A 19,983-nucleotide genomic window follows, 5' to 3' on the forward strand; every position below is an offset into this window, starting at 1 on the left:
TCAAAAAAACTTCACAAAATTCAAAGGCAGCAAAGAACATGAAGTTCCTGCTTTGATGAACTGCACCTTCAAAGATTCTTATAAAAACCCCTCAGTATAACAACATTATTACTCCAGTAATGGCACCACGTTGCAATCTTCCAAAAAGAGCCATTCCAGTGTGTTTAACAATATCCTGTAAACCACCACCAACATTAATTAAGCTTAATGAAGTGTAGCTTTGATTTGATGTTCATTTAGCTCCTGGTTCAGCACAACACTCACAGATGGGGAAGTTCACCCAACTGCTCACTTGGCACGTGGGAAATGCTCACTTCAATCTGCAGCAGCCCAAAAAAGGGCTGTCCTGGTTTTCTGGGCACGTTATCCTGCCCACTCCCACGTGGAACGGTGGCAAACCCTTCAGGAGGGTTAAAAGTTTCTTTGCAAACACATCTGAAATACTGGCAAAGTGAAAAGAGAACAGCAAGGAGGCTCCCTGAAAATTGTTTTGCTAATTAAGTTCAAAGCATGTGCTGGTTTGACTAAAATGTTACACGTGGGGAGGAGTCCAGCTCTTTAATTTGACTGCTCCAACTCTGCCTTGCAGAGAACACAAATTCTCTTTTTCTGACTTGGTTTAATCAGGAATAAGTGCACTGGAAAGAGTGGAGTGCAGGCTCCAAGTAAAGCTCTTGGTGCTTACAGAACATTTTGGGTAATTATTTAAGCAGAGATCACTTTAAGTTACCACAACCAGCTGCACTGGCCCACACCCTGCATTACTAAGGGAGATTACAGGTAATTAAATAGTAATTAATGGCAAGTACCTCATAGCCTTTGAGTGATGGACCCACCAAGACAACAGGTCTCATGGATGGCACTACATCGTAGGGGGGAATATGCTCTGTCTAGAAGAAGAAAACAACCCTTCAGATCATTTATCCAACAAGATCCGTAAGGAAATCCTGGGAATCGTGGATTAGAATGAAATAAAATGAAAGCAAAAGCACTACTTACCACTTTTTGTTTCTGTTTTGCTGGAAGACCAAAGGAGAACACGGTTAAAACACCCCAGTGCAAACAGCAACCCCTCTGTCCATGCACTGGGAATTCTGTCCCTTTGGTCCCCCTGTTTAAACTGGGCCTTCTGTCCCTTCTGGAGCAGCTGCCACTCTTCCCAAGGTTTATCCCAGCCCCTCAACAACTCCTGCATGGCCAGAAACAGCTGTTTGCCTTCCTCCCCCTCCACACACACAGGCACTTTGCTGGAAAACATCTGAATCACTGGGCTAAGGGGAAAACCTGCATTTTTCATGGGGGGTTTTGAAAACAGAACAACAGGAGCTCCCCTAAATAACATCTTGTCTTACCTGTGGCAGTAGGTGTGGCCCGAAATGTGCCAGAAACCATTTCTCCAAGGCTTGAAGAAGAATTCCCACTGGATTTGCTGTGGGAGCAGAAAGAGCCCCGTTAAGGCACCCAGAGATGAAAATGTGGGAGGTTTGGGGGAGAATCTGCCCCATGAGGAATCCCAAGGTAACAGAGATCTCTGTGACTCTGCCTAACAAAGGTGCTCAAAACCAGTTTATTTTAAATATAACTTTGAATTTTTAATCATGCAAATCCAGGAGTGCCTCACAGGTAATCCTCTCCCTGTCCACAGAGACCCTCTGAAGTTCTTTCAAAAATCATAAAAGCAATTTGGAAGGAGCACAGTTGATGCTGTTCAGTCGTTCTGGAAACACTTCCTTCCTCAGCTTTACCTCCCTGACCAAGTTTGTATTTTCCCAGGGATTTGCAATCTCCAGCTCTGGCAGGGTGGAGCCCCAGAAAGCCCAGGCTGGGACGTGAAGGATAAAAGGAAGTTGAATAAAAAAAGTCAGAAACTTTGAAAAGTCTGGTTTGGGCTGAAATGGAGAGAATGAAAAAAAAAAAAAAGGGAAGAAAAAGGCCACAACCTTGGGAAAAGCTGGGGAAAAAAAATCAGGGAATCTTTGAGCACTGAGCTGACCACGGGGACACAAAACTGCGAGAAATTGCTGTCATTACCCCTCACACTGAATTACTGCTCTTCCCTGAAGTCAAACACAGTTTTTCCCGTTTCTCCCCATCAGCATCTCCCCCGCCTGTTCTCTGCAAATACCTATTTCCAGCGGGGGTCCCAAACCCAGGCGCGCCGAGGCACCGCAATAAAGCAGCACCGAGTGACCTTTGGAAAGGCTGCCCGGCGCCAGAAACACTTGAACTGCTTCCCGAGGCTGCAGCGCCCTCACCCTCCATGGAAACGGCCCCTCTTCTGCTCCTGCTGGATGCGGATGTTCTCCAGGCGCAGCGGGCTGGGGATGAAGCCGATCTCGCAGCCCTCCTTCACCAGCCGCCCTATCCACCAGTCGTTGTTGTATTTCTGCAGCACAGAAAGGTCACGGCGTCAGCTCGGAAGTGTAACATTTAATGTTGTCGTTAACCTGTGGTAACTCGAGTTTTTCTGCAGCGTTGAAAGCCTGACCCGACCCTAACGATGGAAAGATGAAAAGCAGGATCCTGACGGATCTCGTGTGGCAAAGGATTTGTTGTAGCTGCTGCCAGCAGAGCTTTTGAAGAAAAATATCTGAAAACCTTCGGGTCTGTTCTGCTTCATTAGGCCCCTCAGTGCTTCTCTCAGCTGACTCCGGAGTCATTAAGAGCAGCGAGTGAGGGGGTTTTGTTTGCAAGCCCGGAGCCAAGAGCTATCACAGCCATCTCTCTCAACAATGCTCACGGCCCCTGGCTCTCGTTTTCGAGCACTTAAGCTCTTGCAGAGACACAGAAATCCCGTGTCCCCGTTGTCAAGGTGCAGCAGTGCCTGATGGTGACTCTGAAACACGGAGCCTCAGCTTTTCATTATTTATTTGCTTTTTATTAACCCATCCATGCAGAGGTATTAACATGAACCCATGCACACACACCTATTAACTCACACAGCCCAGGGAAGTGCTGTCCTCACCCCCTCACCTTGGAAACCTGTCCTCCTGCTGCAGGTGTGATTTGTGCAAGAGGTTCCATTATTTTACCATCCCAACTCTTAAACCAGTTGTTGTTCATGCTGAAGAACAGTGTCAGGAAGCAAAGCTCAGTTTTAAGCGTGTTAAGGCAATGGGACTATTTACAGCCTGTAAAGCAGATAAATCCTCCAGGATACAATGTTCTGCTACTGGAAATCACAGAGAGGTTGGGGACTCTCCATCCCTGAAGTGTCCAAGGCCAGACTGGAGCAACCTGGATAGTGGAAGGTGTCCCTGCCCATGGCAGGGGCTGGGATTGGATGGGCTTTAAGGTCTTTCTCACCTACACCAGTCTGGGATTCTAGGAAATCAATCCATGGGTTGTACCACTGTAAAACGTGAGTCCCAAGGGCATTCCCTGCTCTATTCTGGTTCTAAATGTACAGCTGGAACATGGGAATCCTTCTTCCATGAGCAGGTCATGGAGCTCTGAGTGATGGCCCTAAACATGGGATCAGAATCAGTCCCTCTCAAGAGGCACTTTGGACAAGGGATGGAGGGACAGGACACAGGGAATGGCTTCCCACTGCCAGAGGGCAGGGATAGGTGGGATATTGGGAAGGAATTCCTGGCTAGGAGGGTGGGCAGGCCCTGGCCCAGGTTGGGCAGAGAAGCTGTGGCTGCCCCTGGATCCCTGGAAGTGTCCAAGGTCAGGCTGGAGCCACTGGGATAGTGGAAGGCGTCGGGGTTGGACCTGGATGGTTTTAAGGTCTCTTCCAACCCAAACAAGTCTGGGATTACATGGTTATGCTGAGAGTGCCTGAAGCACACAGAAGCTAAGGATGCAGTGAGGAACATGGGATCTGCATTAGGTCATTCCCTCCCATATGTTACTCAGCGTGTGGGAGGCCCACACTCCCTCCCATTGGTTGCCAGGCCCATGATTCCTCCTGCTTTGTCAGGAATTGTTGCCACTTCATCTTTTAAGTAAGCACATAATGTATAGTCTTGGAGGCAGATGAGACATACAGGACACATCCCCAAAATAGCAACTCCTCAGTCACTGCTGCTCTTCCACCCTGGCACAGGGTGACCTGACTTTGTAACCAGTTTAGCACCATTCCAAAATCTGGAACCATTGTTCTAATCCAATCAGGCCCTGCCAGATCACCAAAAAAAAATTCTGCAAAGCCTTTTTCCACCATTCCCAAAATCCCACTGAGCTGCAGCCACAGCTCGGGGCGAGCTGAGGGTTTGAGTGTTAACAAAGAGAATCTGCTAAACCCTCAGCAGAGCTGACAAACACCAGTAAGCCAGATGGTTTACAGCTTAGTGACAATGTGATCCCGGGTATTTAGACCTCGGAGGACAACTCAGGGAATGCCAAGACATGGATTTGGGACTCTTGTCTGGGAGAATGCACAGGGCAGAGCGATAAGGGCTCAGCACGTCCGACTCAATTGGTGCCCTGACACCCAACGTGGCCCCGGCCGAGGAAACCCAGGATCAAAAACCAGCTCAGGGCATTCCAGTGCCTCCCCTGTGTCCTTCTGTACAGCAACTCCCTGCTCCAGCCCCGCTGGGTGCCTCTGGAAGGGCAGGAGCAGGTGGGCTCAGGCTGAGGGAGCTCAGTGCTCTGAAGTGATGACGAGCACACGCTCAAAGAAAGAGGCAGCTGAGCACTGAAACACCCGAAAATAACCCCAGAATGCAGAGATGAAGAAGTGCTTCTGCAAGCCTGGGTACCAATCTACAGCACAACAGGGGGTTATGCAAATTTGGAGGGCTCAATTCAGATGAAAAATTGCAGAAAATATGCTCAGCATGCAATAAAATGCAATTTTCTCTACCAAAGCCATACTTAGGGCCCATTTATTCCCATTTTTTTCCCTTATTTTTGTATCTGTCCTCTTCAGTGTTTTCTTTCTAAGTCTTCTTTTCTCCCTCACAAGCCCATCTGGTGCTTTATGAAGACCTGGTGTGACCTGGTGCTGCTCCACTCTGGGATCACTGGGATCCCTTTCTCTGCTCCACGATCTCTGATCCACCACAAACTTCCTCTGATGGGAAGACTCTGAACCCACCACGCTGAAGGGAATTATTTCCTTCCTGCACCATGAAAATCCAACCATTTGGTAACACCAAGTGCTACAAAAGTGCAGGATAACCACCCCAGGGAGCTGGACCTCCACTGACCTCTCACCTCTTGGAGCGTGTGTTAATCCACTCTGGCTCAGCCTGACTGTTCAGTCAGACAAGGATTCCCTTTTCCTAGCTCCTGGTTTTACCTCTTTGATGTGCAGGAAGTCCTTGGCATCAAAGGAGATGGCAGTGCTTGGCACAGGGACATCTTCATCCAGAGCTCCACAGTAACTCACGTTGGTCTTCACAGCGAATGCTACTGGTTTGGACTGCAGGGAGAAACACAACACAGGCACTGCAAACTCCCCTCAGTCAAGAGCTGCACCAAACTGCACAAAATGCAGCAGAGCACGTTGTTAAAGCCAGAAAAATTCAGCCCTAGTGATTCCACACAAGCTCACTGGAGAACACCCCCATTTATAGGGAATATTTTCATATATTCCCCATTTGACTCGACTGCCCAACTATTCTAGAAGAGCATCACTGTTACAAATTTTAGCAGCAGGGAAAGGATCAGTGGCACAGAACTCAGCTGTTGAAGGTGAACAGGACACACCTTGGCCCTCTCAAGCTGGATGGCTGCCTGCTGCTCCCTTTCCTGGCGGATTGCTTCCCTGTCCTCTTCCAGAGAGACATCAGAGTCCGAGGGTCTGCTCGTGTACGAATCTGCTGAGCCCTGAAAGGAAATCCAGGTCACTAAGAGAGCACAGGGAACAAAGAGAAACCCCTCCCCCAGTCACATTCCAAAAAATCCCTTTAAAATACCTGTTTATTCATTTCTTTGAGCGGGTTTTACACCTACAACACCTGCAGAATTCAGCAGGGAAATAACCTGCCTTTGCTCATCAGGTGCACCAAGGCAAAGGGAAAAATCCCAAGAAAAACCTGTCCCTTCACTTCCTTACTGACACAGTGAAATCCAGCTCAGTTGTGGGCACTGCCCAGGAGTCCTTACAACATTTAAATCCTGTTTGACAACCTCAGCCTTGGAAAAGTCCAGGGTTAGGTCACCTCGGATGTAATGAAGGCATCACAAAGCTTGGTTTGAGTCATCCCTCCCCAGGAACACACTCCACTGTGGAAGTGCTCTGCTCCCACTCACACTGAGCTTTGTCCTGGGGCTTCCAGAGGGGAAAAGAGGCAAAAATGACATTATTACAGGCTACTCAACAGGGGAAGGGCTTTAGCCTTGTAAAACAGGGCATGTTTAATCCTGGTGAATCCCCAGCAGAGCTGCAAAAATCTGTAGCTCCAAAAGAGCCATTCTGCCACCATTATGTCCTTGATTTTTTCCCCCCTCGGATTGATTTATATCCTGCAGCACAGGGACATGTGTTTGTACAGTGTGAGTCAATATTCCTACTCTCACCATGTAAAGTATAATATTCTTAAATACTGCTGTGAATCCAAAGCCATTGCTGTGGATCCATGTCCATTGCTGTGAGTCCATATGCACTGATGTGAATCCATATCCATCAGAAGATCCCTGGCAATGAACCACTGATGAGTTCTCCTCATTCCATACTCCCAACCCGGCCTGTCACTGGGAAGGGCAGATTTTCCTCATGCCAAGAACAGGATTTGCCTGACAGGAGCTAAGCCACAGCTGCGAGTTTGATCCTGCTTTTTCCTCTGCTTCCTTTGGGATGTAGCAGAGACCAGGGGAACTCCCCAGCCACAGAGGACCAGGAGCTGCAAACCCAGACCAGCTCTGTGGTGAAGAACAAATGTCTCTGTCCACTGAACACTCTGAAGGTACTTTTGTACCCACTGATCATCACAGTTTTTATTTAAAGCCAGCAAAGCTTCAACAGCAGCAGAAAGGAAGAAGGGAGAGTGACCACATGCCCTGAACAATAAATCAAAAGGCATCATGAGAAACACAAGTCAAATACTGCAGTAGGAATGGGCTTCTTTCCAAGTTTTAATCCTACCTGGGATAATACACTGCAACAGGAAGGCACCACACCCTGGGATGGCTGAGCCTGGACAAGGCCACTCCTGCTGTCCCTGAGGGCAGCAGGCACTGCTCCTCAGCCCAGACTCTCTGACCACCTCATTTCCCCCCGAATTTTCTGGGTGCTGCAAAGTGCCAGAGAACAGGGCCCAGAGCCCCCTGGCAGGACAGGGACAGCATCACCCACAGGGGTGGATGGCAGGGATGACCCACGTGGGGGAATGGGAACAGAATCTGCACAGCCCTGTATCACAGAATCACGGGATCACTGAGGTTGGAAAAGCCCTCCAGGATCATCAATCCAGCCCCCCCTGTGCCCGATGCCCCCCTTGTCCCCCAGCCCAGAGCACTGAGTGCCACGGCCAGGCCTTCCTGGGACACCTCCAGGGCTGGGCACTCCAAACCTCCCTGGGCAGCCCCTGCCAAGGCCTCACCACCCTTTCCATGAGAAATTCCTCCTGATGTCCAACCTGAGCCTCCCCTGGCACAGCCTGAGGCCGTTCCCTCTCCTCCTGTCCCTTGTTCCCTGGGAGCAGAGCCCGACCCCCCCCGGCTCCCCCCTCCTGTCAGGGGGTTGCAGAGCCAGAAGGTCCCCCCTGAGCCTCCTTTTCTCCAGGCTGAGCCCCCCCAGCTCCCTCAGCCCCTCCTGCTGCTCCAGCCCCTTCCCAGCTCCCTTCCCTTCCCTGCACACGCTCCAGCCCCTCCGTGTCTTGTCTGAAGTCCCAGAACTGCCCCAGCCCTGGAGGTGTGATGGGCACTGCCCTGGGGCTGGGACACACCAGGGCTGGCACAGCCCAGGGGCCATTGGCCTCCTGCCCACCTGGCCACACCTGACCTATATATCCACTCAAGTCTCCCGATGGGATTCAGTGCAGCTCCATAAGGGAATTCACCAGGAATCCGTTCCTGAGCTGGACACACATTCCCCACACTGGCTGTTGCTGGTGCAGTGTGAGCACCCTCAGAACAAACCTGTGTAACCAGAGCAGCTGATCCTGCAGGGCCAGGCTGCTGTGCCAGGCTCAGCCCTGCCCCTGTGCCAAGAGATCCCCACTGGTACAGTCACAGCCACATGATCCCGCTCTCCCAACTTCTGCCAAACAGCGAGAGGCTTATCTGGAAGATGCAGCCCCAGGACTGTGACTCACATGATGCTGAACTGCAGCATCACACTGGAAATAAGGCACTGCTCTGCAAATAGCAGCAGAGGGGCAGGAGAGCAGCCTGGCTCCTGTTGGATTTCTGGGTCTGTTTGCAGTATTTGATGGAAGATCGGGATATTGCCAGAAATATTGTGCAATACTGACAGAATATTGTGCAACAAGCCAACACAAACACTGCTGTCTGCTCAGCACCGAGTGCAGCGAGCTCTGCTCTGACAGCTCCCACTTGCTGAAACTGCAACAGGGAAGCGAGAGAAGAAAGAGCCAAGGAGCCATTTCCCATCTTTTTCCTGGACACCAAAATGTTACTAAAGGAAGGATTTCTCCATGGGAAGGGTGGTCAGGCATTGGAAGGGACTGCCCAGGGAGGGTTGGAGTCCCCAGCCCTGGAGGTGTCCCTGGCACTCAGTGCTCTGGGCTGGGGGACAAGGGGGGATCAGGCACAGGGGGGACTCTGTGATCTGGGAGGGCTTTTCCAACCTCAGTTATCCTGGGATTCTGTAAAAAGACCCTTTAACTAATTTATTTCCATTTTCACACTGGCACATAACATTCAAGGACTCATTATCACTCTGTCACCCACCCTCCATCACGACCCCCTGGGAGTCAGAGGAACTTTGTCAAGTGGGGGATTGGTGAGTTCAAGTGACACCAGATCTGACAATTTGAAGGAAACAGGCTTTGCTGGATAATTATATTATCCAAGGCAATGAAAGCCTCCTTTCTTACTTTGCAGCCTTCATACTCTGGGCTTCTGTGAATTCATTTTTCACGCAATTCATTATTTATTTTCTCCCCTGCTCATTTTCCTCTCTCATTAATTAGTGTAACTCAGCTCTGATAAAAACAGGGAGGTTTGAAGCAATCCCAAAGACACCAGGGAAAAGGGTAAAGCAGAGAGAACAGAGGGTCTTACTCTCATTCTCCTGCTCACTGCCCAGCCTTACATGAGCCTGCTGGAAGACATGTGGCAAGGTGGGAAGGGGAACACAATATTCCAAGGGAACAGGGATGTCCCATCATGTTAGGGGGGGAAAGGTGACAGGAATCCTCTCCCTGGACACTCCAGACAACAGCCAGCCTTCCTGCTTGCTGAAGGAGTTATCAACCTTCAGCTGTTAGAGCTAAAAAATAAAGACCTGCTGAGCCTGCAAACAATTTTTCCCCAAGTGCCATAACCACCCAGCTCTGGATTGCTCCGTCCTCATCCATAAGTTGGAATGCTCTGTCACGTGGCTCCTGCAATTCCAGCAGCAATCCATCCAGCTCCCATCAGCCAGAGGACATGCAGGCTCTTTGGGAAAGATTTAGGGTGTGCAGAGGCCGTGTTTTCCTTTGGGAAAACATCCCATGTCACACAGAGCTCCTGCCTGATCCATTAAACACAACAGGGCAGCAGGGTTGTGATGCTCCTAACTGGAGCATCCTTCTCTCCCAGCCACACTGGCCAGGGGGGTTTGGAGCACATCCCTGCATCCAGGAATGTGCACACATGGCAATCCCTGTGCCTGATGAAGCACTGGAGAGGAAAAGCCCTGGATGTGTGCTCAGGCACACAGGGGGTGTTCAGCTGAGCACATGGAAGTGTCCTTGCAATCCCAGAGCTTGTTCTGAAACCCACTGCTGAGAACTGGCAGCGTTCCCCCAGGCACCCAGTTATCTGGAATGGTTTGCTGGAGTTGGGATAATACCTGAGCTGGGGACAGCAGGAAATACCTCATGGGAAAGGAGATCCCTCCTGTCCCATCCCAACCTCACCCCGGCCTGTCCCTCCTCTTGTGCCTCCTCTCAGTCCCTCCCCCCACAGCAATCCCACCTGCCACCTCCAAGCTTCCCTGCAGCTTTTGGGATGCTCCAGGCAGTCTCATCCTGGAAGACACAGGATGCCAAGTTCCCAGAGATCCCAAAGGTCTTGTCCTGGTGCTGAGCTCGTGGTTACACAGCAAACCAAAGAGCTGAACCAGAGGTTGGTCCAAAGCTTTTAAACTGGTCAGGACTTCAACTGAACATTTTCTAGGAGACATCATGGAATCACTGAATCCCAGACTGGTTTGGGTTGGAAGGGATGTTAAAGCCCATCAGGCTGCTCCAAGCCCCATCCAACCTGGCCTTGGACACTCCCAGGGATCCAGGGGCAGCCACAGCTTCTCTGCCCAACCTGGGCCAGGGCCTCCCCACCCTCCCAGCCAGGAATTCCTTCCCAATATCCCATCTGCTCTCTGGCAGTGGGAAGCCATTCCCTGTGTCCTGTCCCTCCATCCCTGTCCCCAGTCCCTCTCCAGCTCTCCTGGAGCCCCTTTAGGCCCTGCAAGGGGCTCTCAGCTCTCCCTGGAGCCTTCTCTCCTCCAGCTGAACCCCCCAAACTCTCCCATCCTTTCAGGACATGTATTTAGAGAGAACAATTTATTTAAGTTACACTGTGACACCAGCCTTTAAGCTGCTTATCAACAACCCTCCCAAACTTGGCATGGGTGCAAATAAAGCCAGAAGACTTTTCTACTCCCAGAACAGCCCAGAAAGGCAGAAGGTCAATATAACCCCACCAGAGAGGTGGCTGCTTTTATCTGCCAGCCATCACAAGGTTTAGACAGCTCAAGAATTATTTACTGTTATTATCCACAGTATTATCTTCTTTTCCTCCACCTGCCTTTCACCCAAGACAAATTCACCACAAGGGGTGTTAGAGAAAATAAGGAATAACCCTTCTGGTGGGAAAACAAGAAGCAAAACTCAAGGAGTTGAGAAAACCCCACGTTTTAAAGAGCTGGTCCCCACAGTTGGTGCTCCCTGGGCCCAGCTAAATTTAATTAGTGGGCAGGTGAGGTAATTAAGAGGCAAATCCAAAGCAGTGGGGAGCTCTAGTTTGGCATGGGAACACTGCTGTGCTGCAATGGGAGCCGGGGCCAGGAAAATCTGTGTGTGCCCAGCAAAATACTGCAGAGAGCCCCATCCCAAGGGCTGGAATGAGCCTTCCCTGGGAGCTCCAGGCAGGAGAGCACCAAGGAAACCAAAGGGTTACTCCACTGGCAGAACAGCCCCTCTTTGGCTTTTAGTTTTCTCCAGAATTAGTAATACATATTATTTGTATTTTACATTTATATTTTAGATTTATATTGTATATTTATATTCTATGTTTGTTATATTTATTTCATATATTTATCACAAAATCCACTGCTGCAACGTTAAATATCGAGGTCCAGCAGCAAAGTGGTTCAGTGGGACTTTTCCCCAAATTCCCCTGCAGGTGACACAGTGAAGGTGGCCCCAAAAGTCCAACCAGGACAAGGTTCAGTTCCCAAGCAAGTGATTTTCCTGCTGAATCCCCCAACACACCCAAACCAGCTGCAGAACCACTTGGCACTGAGTTGTGATTGCAGAATGAAATGCTCAGCAATTATTGCCTTCTATATGTTTGGTAAATTTATTTAAGACAACTCATTAGGTGTCTCAGCAATTTGGAAATTACTAGGTAGTCAGAACACGGGTTTTTTCTTTGTGAATGCTAATTATCAGAAACTGGGGCAACTGTTCTAACATTTCATGGTCTCTTTTTTACCCTGGATTTCAGATCTTGCAGTCACATCTCCTTCCTCCAGCTGCCTTCAGCTCAGCACAGATTGTGTTGCTACATTTAAGAAAAAGAGTTTAAAAAAAATACTGGTAATATATATATATATATTTATTGCCAAAATACTCCATCTCTTCTGGTGGTGTTCAAATGAACATGCAAGACAGGAGATTTCACCTGGCAGGAACTGCAGGGAGCCCAAGGTGGTGCTTACACAACACATTTGCTGTTCTGAACTTTTCCTGCTCACGTGTTACAAACTCAGCCCTTCCCACACAAATGAACACCCCTTTTCCACAGTCTCCCAGCACAGTGAAAGGTGAGGATCACAGCCACAGCCATCACATGGCTTTCACCCCAAAATGGCCTTGAGCCACAACAGTTGAACAACACCCAGACCTTTCAAACCCCACGTTTTTTGTTCACACAAGAGCAAAGATGGGGCAATGCTCTGATCTGGGCTTTATTCCAACGGGATTGAATCAACACCTGAACAGCTCCACTCTGAATTTTGCTTCAGTCTCTGCAGCTGGTCCCTCTTTTTCAGGAAACCTATTCAGAAGTCCCAGGAGAGCAGAAAGGTGTTATTTTTTCTGTGTTAAAAGACACCAAAACTAAAGCTGCAACAGAGACACTGCTTTATGTTTTCTGATTACTTCAGCTCTTTGAAGGCATTGAATGATCTTCCCAAGGCTCTGGGGAAGCTGCTCTTGGGTTGGATGACACCAGCTAATAAAAGTGCACCTGGGATCCTAAATGAGCTCTCCTGAAAGGATGGAGCTCTGTGTCTGTTCCCCGAGTCAAGAATGTTCCATAAAGTCTCCAGGAAAAAAAAACCCCAAATCACAAACACTGCCCCCAAACTAAACTTCATCATCCTGCCAACTCCACAAGCATCTGTGGTACCATATGTGGTCTGCCACAGCATCCCCTCAGACACACAGTGGGAAGGCTTCAGCCAGGAAGCCCTGGAATAATGTGGTGTATTCCTAACTCACGCTCCCATCACCTCCCAGTGCTGGCTGGGATGAAATGTTCCTGCTGAAAAGGGTGGGTCACCTTTCTGGTTTTAACATCACACCTCCACCGAGCTCCTTGTTCCAGCAACGCGGACATCTGACTCGGGATCTGGGAGAGGAGCAGCTCCCACTTCTCCTCTTGTTTCACTCTGTTCAGGCTCATCCCCATTTCCCTTTGGATTTCATCCAGCTTAGCTTGGTTTTCTCTGCCTGCTGCCCTCGTGTCACCACGGCAGCTCTGGGAAAACTGGGCTGCTCTGTGCCAGCCTGTCCCTGCCCATGCCCTGTCCTGGGACTGCTCCCAGACAGCATGGAATCATCAAAGAACCCTGGAATGGTTTGGGTGGCAAAGGACATTAAAGCTCATCCAGTTCCACTCCCTGCCATGGGCAGGGACACCTTCCACCAGCCCAGGTTGCTCCAAGCCCCGTCCAACCTGGCCTTGGACACTCCCAGGGATCCAGGGGCAGCCACAGCTTCTCTGCCCAACCTGGGCCAGGGCCTCCCCACCCTCCCAGCCAGGAATTCCTTCCCACTATCCCATCTCTCCCTGCCCTCTGGCAGTGGGAAGCCATTCCCTGTGTCCTGTCCCTCCATCCCTTGTCCCCAGTCCCTCTCCAGCTCTCCTGGAGCCCCTTTAGGCCCTGCAAGGGGCTCTCAGCTCTCCCTGGAGCCTTCTCTTCTCCAGGCTGGCCAAAGTTAAAATCAGAGAGCTCAGACAGAACACTGAAGTTTATTTTCCTGGAGGATGTCCAGCAGCACCCACTCATTGCCCCAAATGATTTTTTCCAAAAACCCCAGTCCATCTCTCCTTGGACTGCAAACACACCCAGGGAACACTTCACCCCCAGAGCAGGAACGGGCAATACAATCATTTTCAGAGCATTATAAATGTGAGGAAAGAAGTGGAATTTTCCTCAGTGTTGAGAAGGTTGTTGCCACCTGTCTGTCTTCCCTGCACACCCTTCCTAATTCCAACAGCCAATTTAAAGAACATATATGTTTTTAAGGATTTTTCTGATTAGTGTCCTGATTTCCTTCTAGCGTGGTGCCACCACTTCCCACACCATCAGGCTTTACACCCCCAAAATAACCCTGAACATTTCTTTTTAGTGTTTAAACATCCCAGAGTCCCAGAACCAGGCTCCCATCTTCCCCAGAACTACAGGAAAATCCCTTTGTTGAACACATCCCTGCTGTGCTGGGAGGGCACTGCTGGCATGAATTTCTGCTCCATTTAAGCCCGACTTTGGGCTTAGGTTGGGTCTGTTGAGTTGTGGGGTGGTTTTAACCAGCTTCTCCCTTCCAAAAGCTTCCAGACCAGGAGGTTCAGAAACAGCTTTAAACACTGAAACCAAGCATTTAAATTTATTATTATTATTATTACTATTATTATTTACTTTTCCACCCTTTTTTTTTTCATTATTTTTTCCCAGGGAGCTGCCACGACCTCGGATAATTTTTCCTGCAGCCAATTCTGATCTCACCCAACCTCTGAGCCTCCACCAAGCTTTTATGGACTGCTAGAAATACCTCAGTAAGAAAAAGCCCTAATTTTCCAAGTACTTTTCCTGCTGTAAACAGCCACTCCTCCCCCCAAAAGCTTTGCAGCCTCCAAACTCGACGTGCTGAGAACAAAACACCAGTGAAAGCACATCTTGCTGTCGCCTGCCGGGGTAATGTTTGAGGGACACTCCCTGGGACCTGATTGCTGGAATCAACCAGGGCATCCAAGGACTTCCCAGGACCTCAAGGTTGTTGCAGGCTGGGCTTTGCTGCCCACTGGCTGGCTGGGAATTCCCTGGGATAGGGCTGGGAATTCAGGGGGGCCCGTTACAGAGAGTCTGCTCTGAGAGCACTGCTGAGCAGCAAACAAATCAGGGGGTTTTATCACTGCTACATAAAAGGAAGGGAAAAAATAATCCCCCCTGACAATGTTTGTTGTTCCCATGTCTGTTCCTGCTTGGATATTGGTCCACATTGTGGAGAACACAGCTGTGGCTTGGGAGGGATTTGTTGTTACCAGGGATTTTCAGGTGGTTTGTAAGAAGGAGAAAAAGCACAGGACAACCAAGAAACCAACAGGGATTTTGGGAAATGGGAAGCAGGAACAAACAAATAATAAAGTTTTTTTAAAAAAAATTGGGATGCCACTGGCTAATGGGGTAGATGGGATATTGGGAAGGAATTCCTGGCTGTGAGGGTGGGAAGGCCCTGGCACAGGTCACCCAGAGAAGCTGTGGCTGCCCCTGGATCCCTGGAAGTGTCCAAGGCCAAGTTGGATGGGGCTTGGAGCAACCTGGGCTAGTGGGAGGTGTCCCTAGATGGAACTGGATGAGCTTTAATGTCCTTTGCAACCCAAATCGTTCCGGGATTCCATGAGTGACGGTAATTTAGAGAGTTAAATATTAGAAATTCAAAGACAGGATTCTTCTTTTTTAATAACAGCCTCCAAAATGGATTCTTAATTAAATGTCTTAAGAGAAACAACAGTTTAATATTCCCTCTTACTAGCATCCAGCAAGCATTGCAATCAAGAAAAAATCCCTCAGGGATCGCTGCCACACTCACAGCCCCTTGGATTTGGCACAAACAATAACTGAGAGGGACCCTGATGGTCTCATTCTGTGCAAAAAGCTCCTTCTGCATCCCATGCACCAGTAACCACAAATCTACAGCAGCAAACAGGACAACTCTAAGCACCTGGAGACTGTTCTTTGCTGAAAGAAGGGGAAACAAAAAGGCCTTGTCAGGAGTGGAATCTGTCAAAAGCTTGACAAGATTTAAAACCCTTATTCTGGTCTAAAGCTTTGCCATTATTTTGGGATGTTGCAGAAGAGGTACATCTGTTCCAAAGAAAATGTCACTGCTGCCAAAGGTTCTGCTGGTGCCCTATAAATCTGCCCTGAAACACAACCAAAAAGGCAGGGGAGGGGTGTGATGAGTGAAGGCAGAGCCTGGTCAAAGGTACAGAAACACATCCAGCAGGAAGGAGGAAAACATTCCAAGATGAGCAACCAGAATCTGGAAGTCACACATGAGGAACTCAAGTCCCAAAATGCAGATGGTGGTCCCTCCCAACCACCCTGATGCTGATGTTACCCCTGGGTAGGAAAGTGTCCCACTGAGGTGCAAAACCATTCCTCGCACTTCCAAAGGAAAAAGAAGGACGAGGGGAAGGATGGAAATCAAAAGCCAGGCAGCTGAAGTTCAGGAACTTCCCAAATTCCCTTTCTGCCCTGGGCTAAAGAGAGCAAACCCCCAGGACTCAGTTCTAGACAGACCCTCCCCTTACACTGCAGCTCCTCCAACAGAACATTCCAGTGCAGTGATAACACGATCCAAACACACAGAAACACCACTCATGTTCACCTCCTGCCGTGGAAGAGGTTTGGGATGAACATATGCCCAGGTTATATAAGTGTCGGTGCATCCCTGGCACTCCTGGACACATCCCCAGGAGATCCCCGTGCTCTGGAACGATTCCCTCCAACCCGGTGCCCCGAGCTGCCGCAGGAAGGAAGGTTTGGATTAAACTCCCGTTCTCTCAGTGCACTTCGGCGTTAACTGTTTCTTTCCTGCTCTCCGTGTGTTTGCAGAGCGCTTCCCACGCCAGGAGCCCCCTCCCTGGAAGCGCCGGCGTTGACGGCTCCTGTGGGATCGGGTCTGTGTTCAGCCGCAGTGGCTGCTCTGCCAATCCCACTTCCCCCGGCACAGATCCCGCCGGAAGATCCAATCCCTCCAGCTCCCGTTCCGCGCCTCCTCCCGCGAGGGCTCGGCCGCCACAGCACAACCAGCGCTCCCCCCTGTGCCCGGCATCCCTCTCCCGGCTCGGCAGCCTCGGGAATGCTGCGGACGCGGCAGGCACACAGGGGAGGAGGAGGGAGGGGAGGAGGAGGCCTCGCCACGCTCCGGCAACCTCCTCATCCAGCAGAGCTGCTGATGCCCCGGGAGCACGGCCAGTCCCGAGCCAAGGGATGAGCCAGCACCGACTGAGGGGGGGCAGAGGCCATGGACACCCCAGTGCTCCCTTGGACAGCACCAGGGAGGGGACAGGCACCTGCTCCGTGCCCAGCACAGGCTGTACTTTGATGTACGTACAGAGGAGGGGAGGTTTGGGAACCCACACAGGATTCTCAAACTCATTTTCCATCCCTAAAGGAGCGTTTTTCTCCAGCTCTGTCAGCAATGCAGAGCAGAGGGAAAAGCACGAACTCCCACAGTCTCCCCTCTCCTTGCAGGGACACTGGATGGATCTCCTGTCCAGGAAGGCTGCCCAGAGAAGCTGTGGCTGCCCCTGGATCCCTGGAAGTGTCCAAGGCCAGGCTGGATGGGGCTTGGAGCAACCTGGGCTAGTGGGAGGTGTCCCTGCCCATGGCAGGGGCTGAGGCTGGATGATCCTTAATTTCCCTTCCAACCTAGAGCCATTCTGTGATTCCTGCATCCCCTCTAAGTTCCTACCCCTCTGCACACCTTTTCCAGCAGGGAAGTGCAGCGGGAGCACAGTGGCATCACACACAGCCAGGATCCAAGCCAGTTCTTCCTAACATTTGTGCCTGTATCGCTCCTGGGCTGCAGTTCCCCTGACACAGCCCCTTCCCTGCTCAATCCTGCGGCTCATGTCCATCCCAAAATGCAGGATGAGCTGTGCAAGCCACACAAATCACCAAATTAGCGACAGAGACCGAATAAACGAGAGGGGAAATGTGCTGCTCCTGCTCCTCCTGGGCGGGCAGTGACCCGTGTGGAGCAGCTCGGCCTCCCTGGGATGTGCCAGGAGGGCCATCCCGGCCCTGCTGAGGGCCAAGAGCAGGGTCTGGCTGTTCCTGCTCCTCCTGGCAGCACCCCCAGCCAGGCCCTGTGGCGGCAGCAGCGCTGCAGTTCAGAGCAGAGCACGGAAGGACTCCAAGAGAAAGGAGTAAAATCCAATGAACACAAAGAACCCCGAATCTCTCTGCTCTCCAGAGACTGCAGCACGTTCCCAGCCAGGCAGCAGCCACTTGGGACACCACTTTGCTGATTTCCTTCCTGAAATGCTGGTTAAGCTTCCAGCTGCTGGGAAGTAGCTTTTTTTTTCCTTCTTTTTTTTTTTTTGCAAGTAATGCAGCAACTGCAGTTGGGTGAAGAGGGAAAGGGAGGAATTATTTAACTGCTGAAAGAAAAGAGCAGGAATCAGGACTTTTGGGCTGCACTTCATTGAAATACATCAGTCCAGCTCCACTGAAAACTAGGTTTGGTTTTATCCCTCAGCTCAGCTCTGGCCCCAAATTTCAGATTTAAGGGCATATGTAATTTCTGTTCAGGCCAGAAAATGTTCAGCAAAACCAGCCTGGAAAGCTGTGATGCCTCAGACCTCTCCACTCGTCAGCTTTCAGCTAAACAACACTGCGGTGTCTGTATTTATTTGCATCCCTGTGGTTGTTGCTCTGAGGATACAACCAGGACTGCAAGAGATCAGACCATCAGGAAGAAAGGCAGCTGAGCCTTATGAATATCCAGTTGTTGTTGAGGAATGTAAAACATCCAGTTCTGACGCCAAATAGGTCTCATACATATTTGATAAATTAAATTCTTGCTTATGAAGGAAGGCACAAAATATCTGTGCAAAGTTACAGCGCTGTGAATCTTCCCCCTCAGCAGGTACCACTCACACAGGGAGAACGTGAATAAGGAATCACACGGACTGAAGCTTCCTCCTGCAGACAACAAGTCCATGGGAATATGATGGGTTTGGGTGTTATATCCAAGCATTGCAGAGGTTCCCAGAGAAGCTGTGGCTGCCCCTGGATCCCTGGAAGTGTCCAAGGCCAGGTTGGATACGGCTTGGAGCAACCTGGGCTGGTGGGAGGTGTCCCTGCCCATGGCAGGGGGGGCACTGGATGGGCTTTAAGGCACCTTCCAACCCAAACCATTCTGTGATTCCAGGAAATTTGATTCTAAGCCAACCAAGAGGCAACATTCATATGTGCTCTACTCAGAACAGAGTAGTGCAGCTAAAAATTTAACAAGGTTCTTAAATATTCTAATAAGACAAACAGCATCAGCACTAACATGATGCCCAGTGACAAGTTTCAAGGCCCAAGTGAACTCCTTGGTTCCACTCAGCAGAACAACTTCCACGGATCCACCACCACTGCATGGACTTTACAGGAAATATTCCTGTCTGTGGCTCCTTTCCTCCCAGGCTCCCACTCACCCTGGATGTTTTACACGGCACAGAGCTGATCTGTTAATGGGAAATATTGCTGCCTGCCTTCCTGGAAGGAACCCACTGCAGGGTGTGACACAGGAGCAATGTACCCCCAACTTACTACCACTCTGCTCCTCGGGGCAGCGAGGGAAAACTCCCAGACAGCTCTAATTAGCACGGGGAAATGTAGGGAGGCAAAGTGCAATTAATTTGCCTGGTTTTCCATCTGTCAATATCCCCTTCATTTCCTAATAAGAGGTCGATAACAAGTGCAAAGTTCCAACATTCCTGGTTTCTGGGCCGCAAAAAAACATCTTGAGAACATTTTAAGTCAAACGAGCACCACAAAGCTGCTCCTCGTACCTCGTCAGAAACTCTGAAAACTGATCTGGTTTGAAGTAACTCTGCTCACTGTTCCTGTTCAGACACTTCAGTGCAAGCGTGGATCGGGGAGTTAATTTTGCTTTTAAGGGATTAAACTTCCATGGATCCAGCTGGAGCCAACAGCAGGGGCTGCCTTGGTGGGGCAGGATGAGTTACAGGCTCTGGCTGGTTTTCCTCGTTGGGATTTTCCCTGGATTGGTCGTAATTGAGACATCCCTGCCCAAGAGGGATGCTGGGGCTTGTTCTGTGACAACCTGGGGAGATCACCACTAGTTGTTCTGGAATGTGGAATTTTATCAGGGTATCTCATGAGCTCTCTATCTGAGCAGAGATTCACATCATTTTCCCAGGCAAGAGGGACACACATTTTTCAGGGAATACACCAATCATGGCAGGAATGGGGCTTAACAACATTGTCAGGAAATCCTGCATGGAAAGGAGAGCTTTAGGAAGCAGCAGCATAAGGGGTAACCACCAGAAACATGATTCTGTTCTTATTGTAAGAGATGAAAGGACGGGATAAAGTTTGAACTAATAGGCCAGAGGTTTCCAGGTTGAGCAGGAAGAGGGAATTGGGAGGATGCCCTGGCCACCCTG

At 50.1% G+C, this 19,983-nt stretch overlaps 1 protein-coding gene across 4 annotated transcripts in view; it reads right to left on the reverse strand.

Moving 5' to 3' along the window:
* Positions 1-19,983, reverse strand: part of CACNB4 (calcium voltage-gated channel auxiliary subunit beta 4) — a 75,445-nt gene that overhangs the window by 18,333 nt on the left and 37,129 nt on the right. For all 4 annotated transcript variants that reach the window (XR_010432057.1, XM_064661734.1, XM_064661736.1 and 1 more), the window contains 6 exons: positions 5,662-5,781; positions 5,252-5,374; positions 2,256-2,386; positions 1,353-1,429; positions 1,000-1,019; positions 810-890 (listed from right to left, as the gene is read on the reverse strand). Coding sequence is in view for 3 of the 4 variants with exons in the window: in XM_064661734.1 (XP_064517804.1) it covers positions 810-890; positions 1,000-1,019; positions 1,353-1,429; positions 2,256-2,386; positions 5,252-5,374; positions 5,662-5,781 (552 nt within the window). In the remaining variant the exon portion in view is untranslated. The remainder of the gene's footprint in view (positions 1-809; positions 891-999; positions 1,020-1,352; positions 1,430-2,255; positions 2,387-5,251; positions 5,375-5,661; positions 5,782-19,983) is intronic.

This window comes from Pseudopipra pipra, chromosome 7 (assembly GCF_036250125.1).
Source record: "Pseudopipra pipra isolate bDixPip1 chromosome 7, bDixPip1.hap1, whole genome shotgun sequence".
NCBI lineage: Eukaryota > Metazoa > Chordata > Aves > Passeriformes > Pipridae > Pseudopipra > Pseudopipra pipra.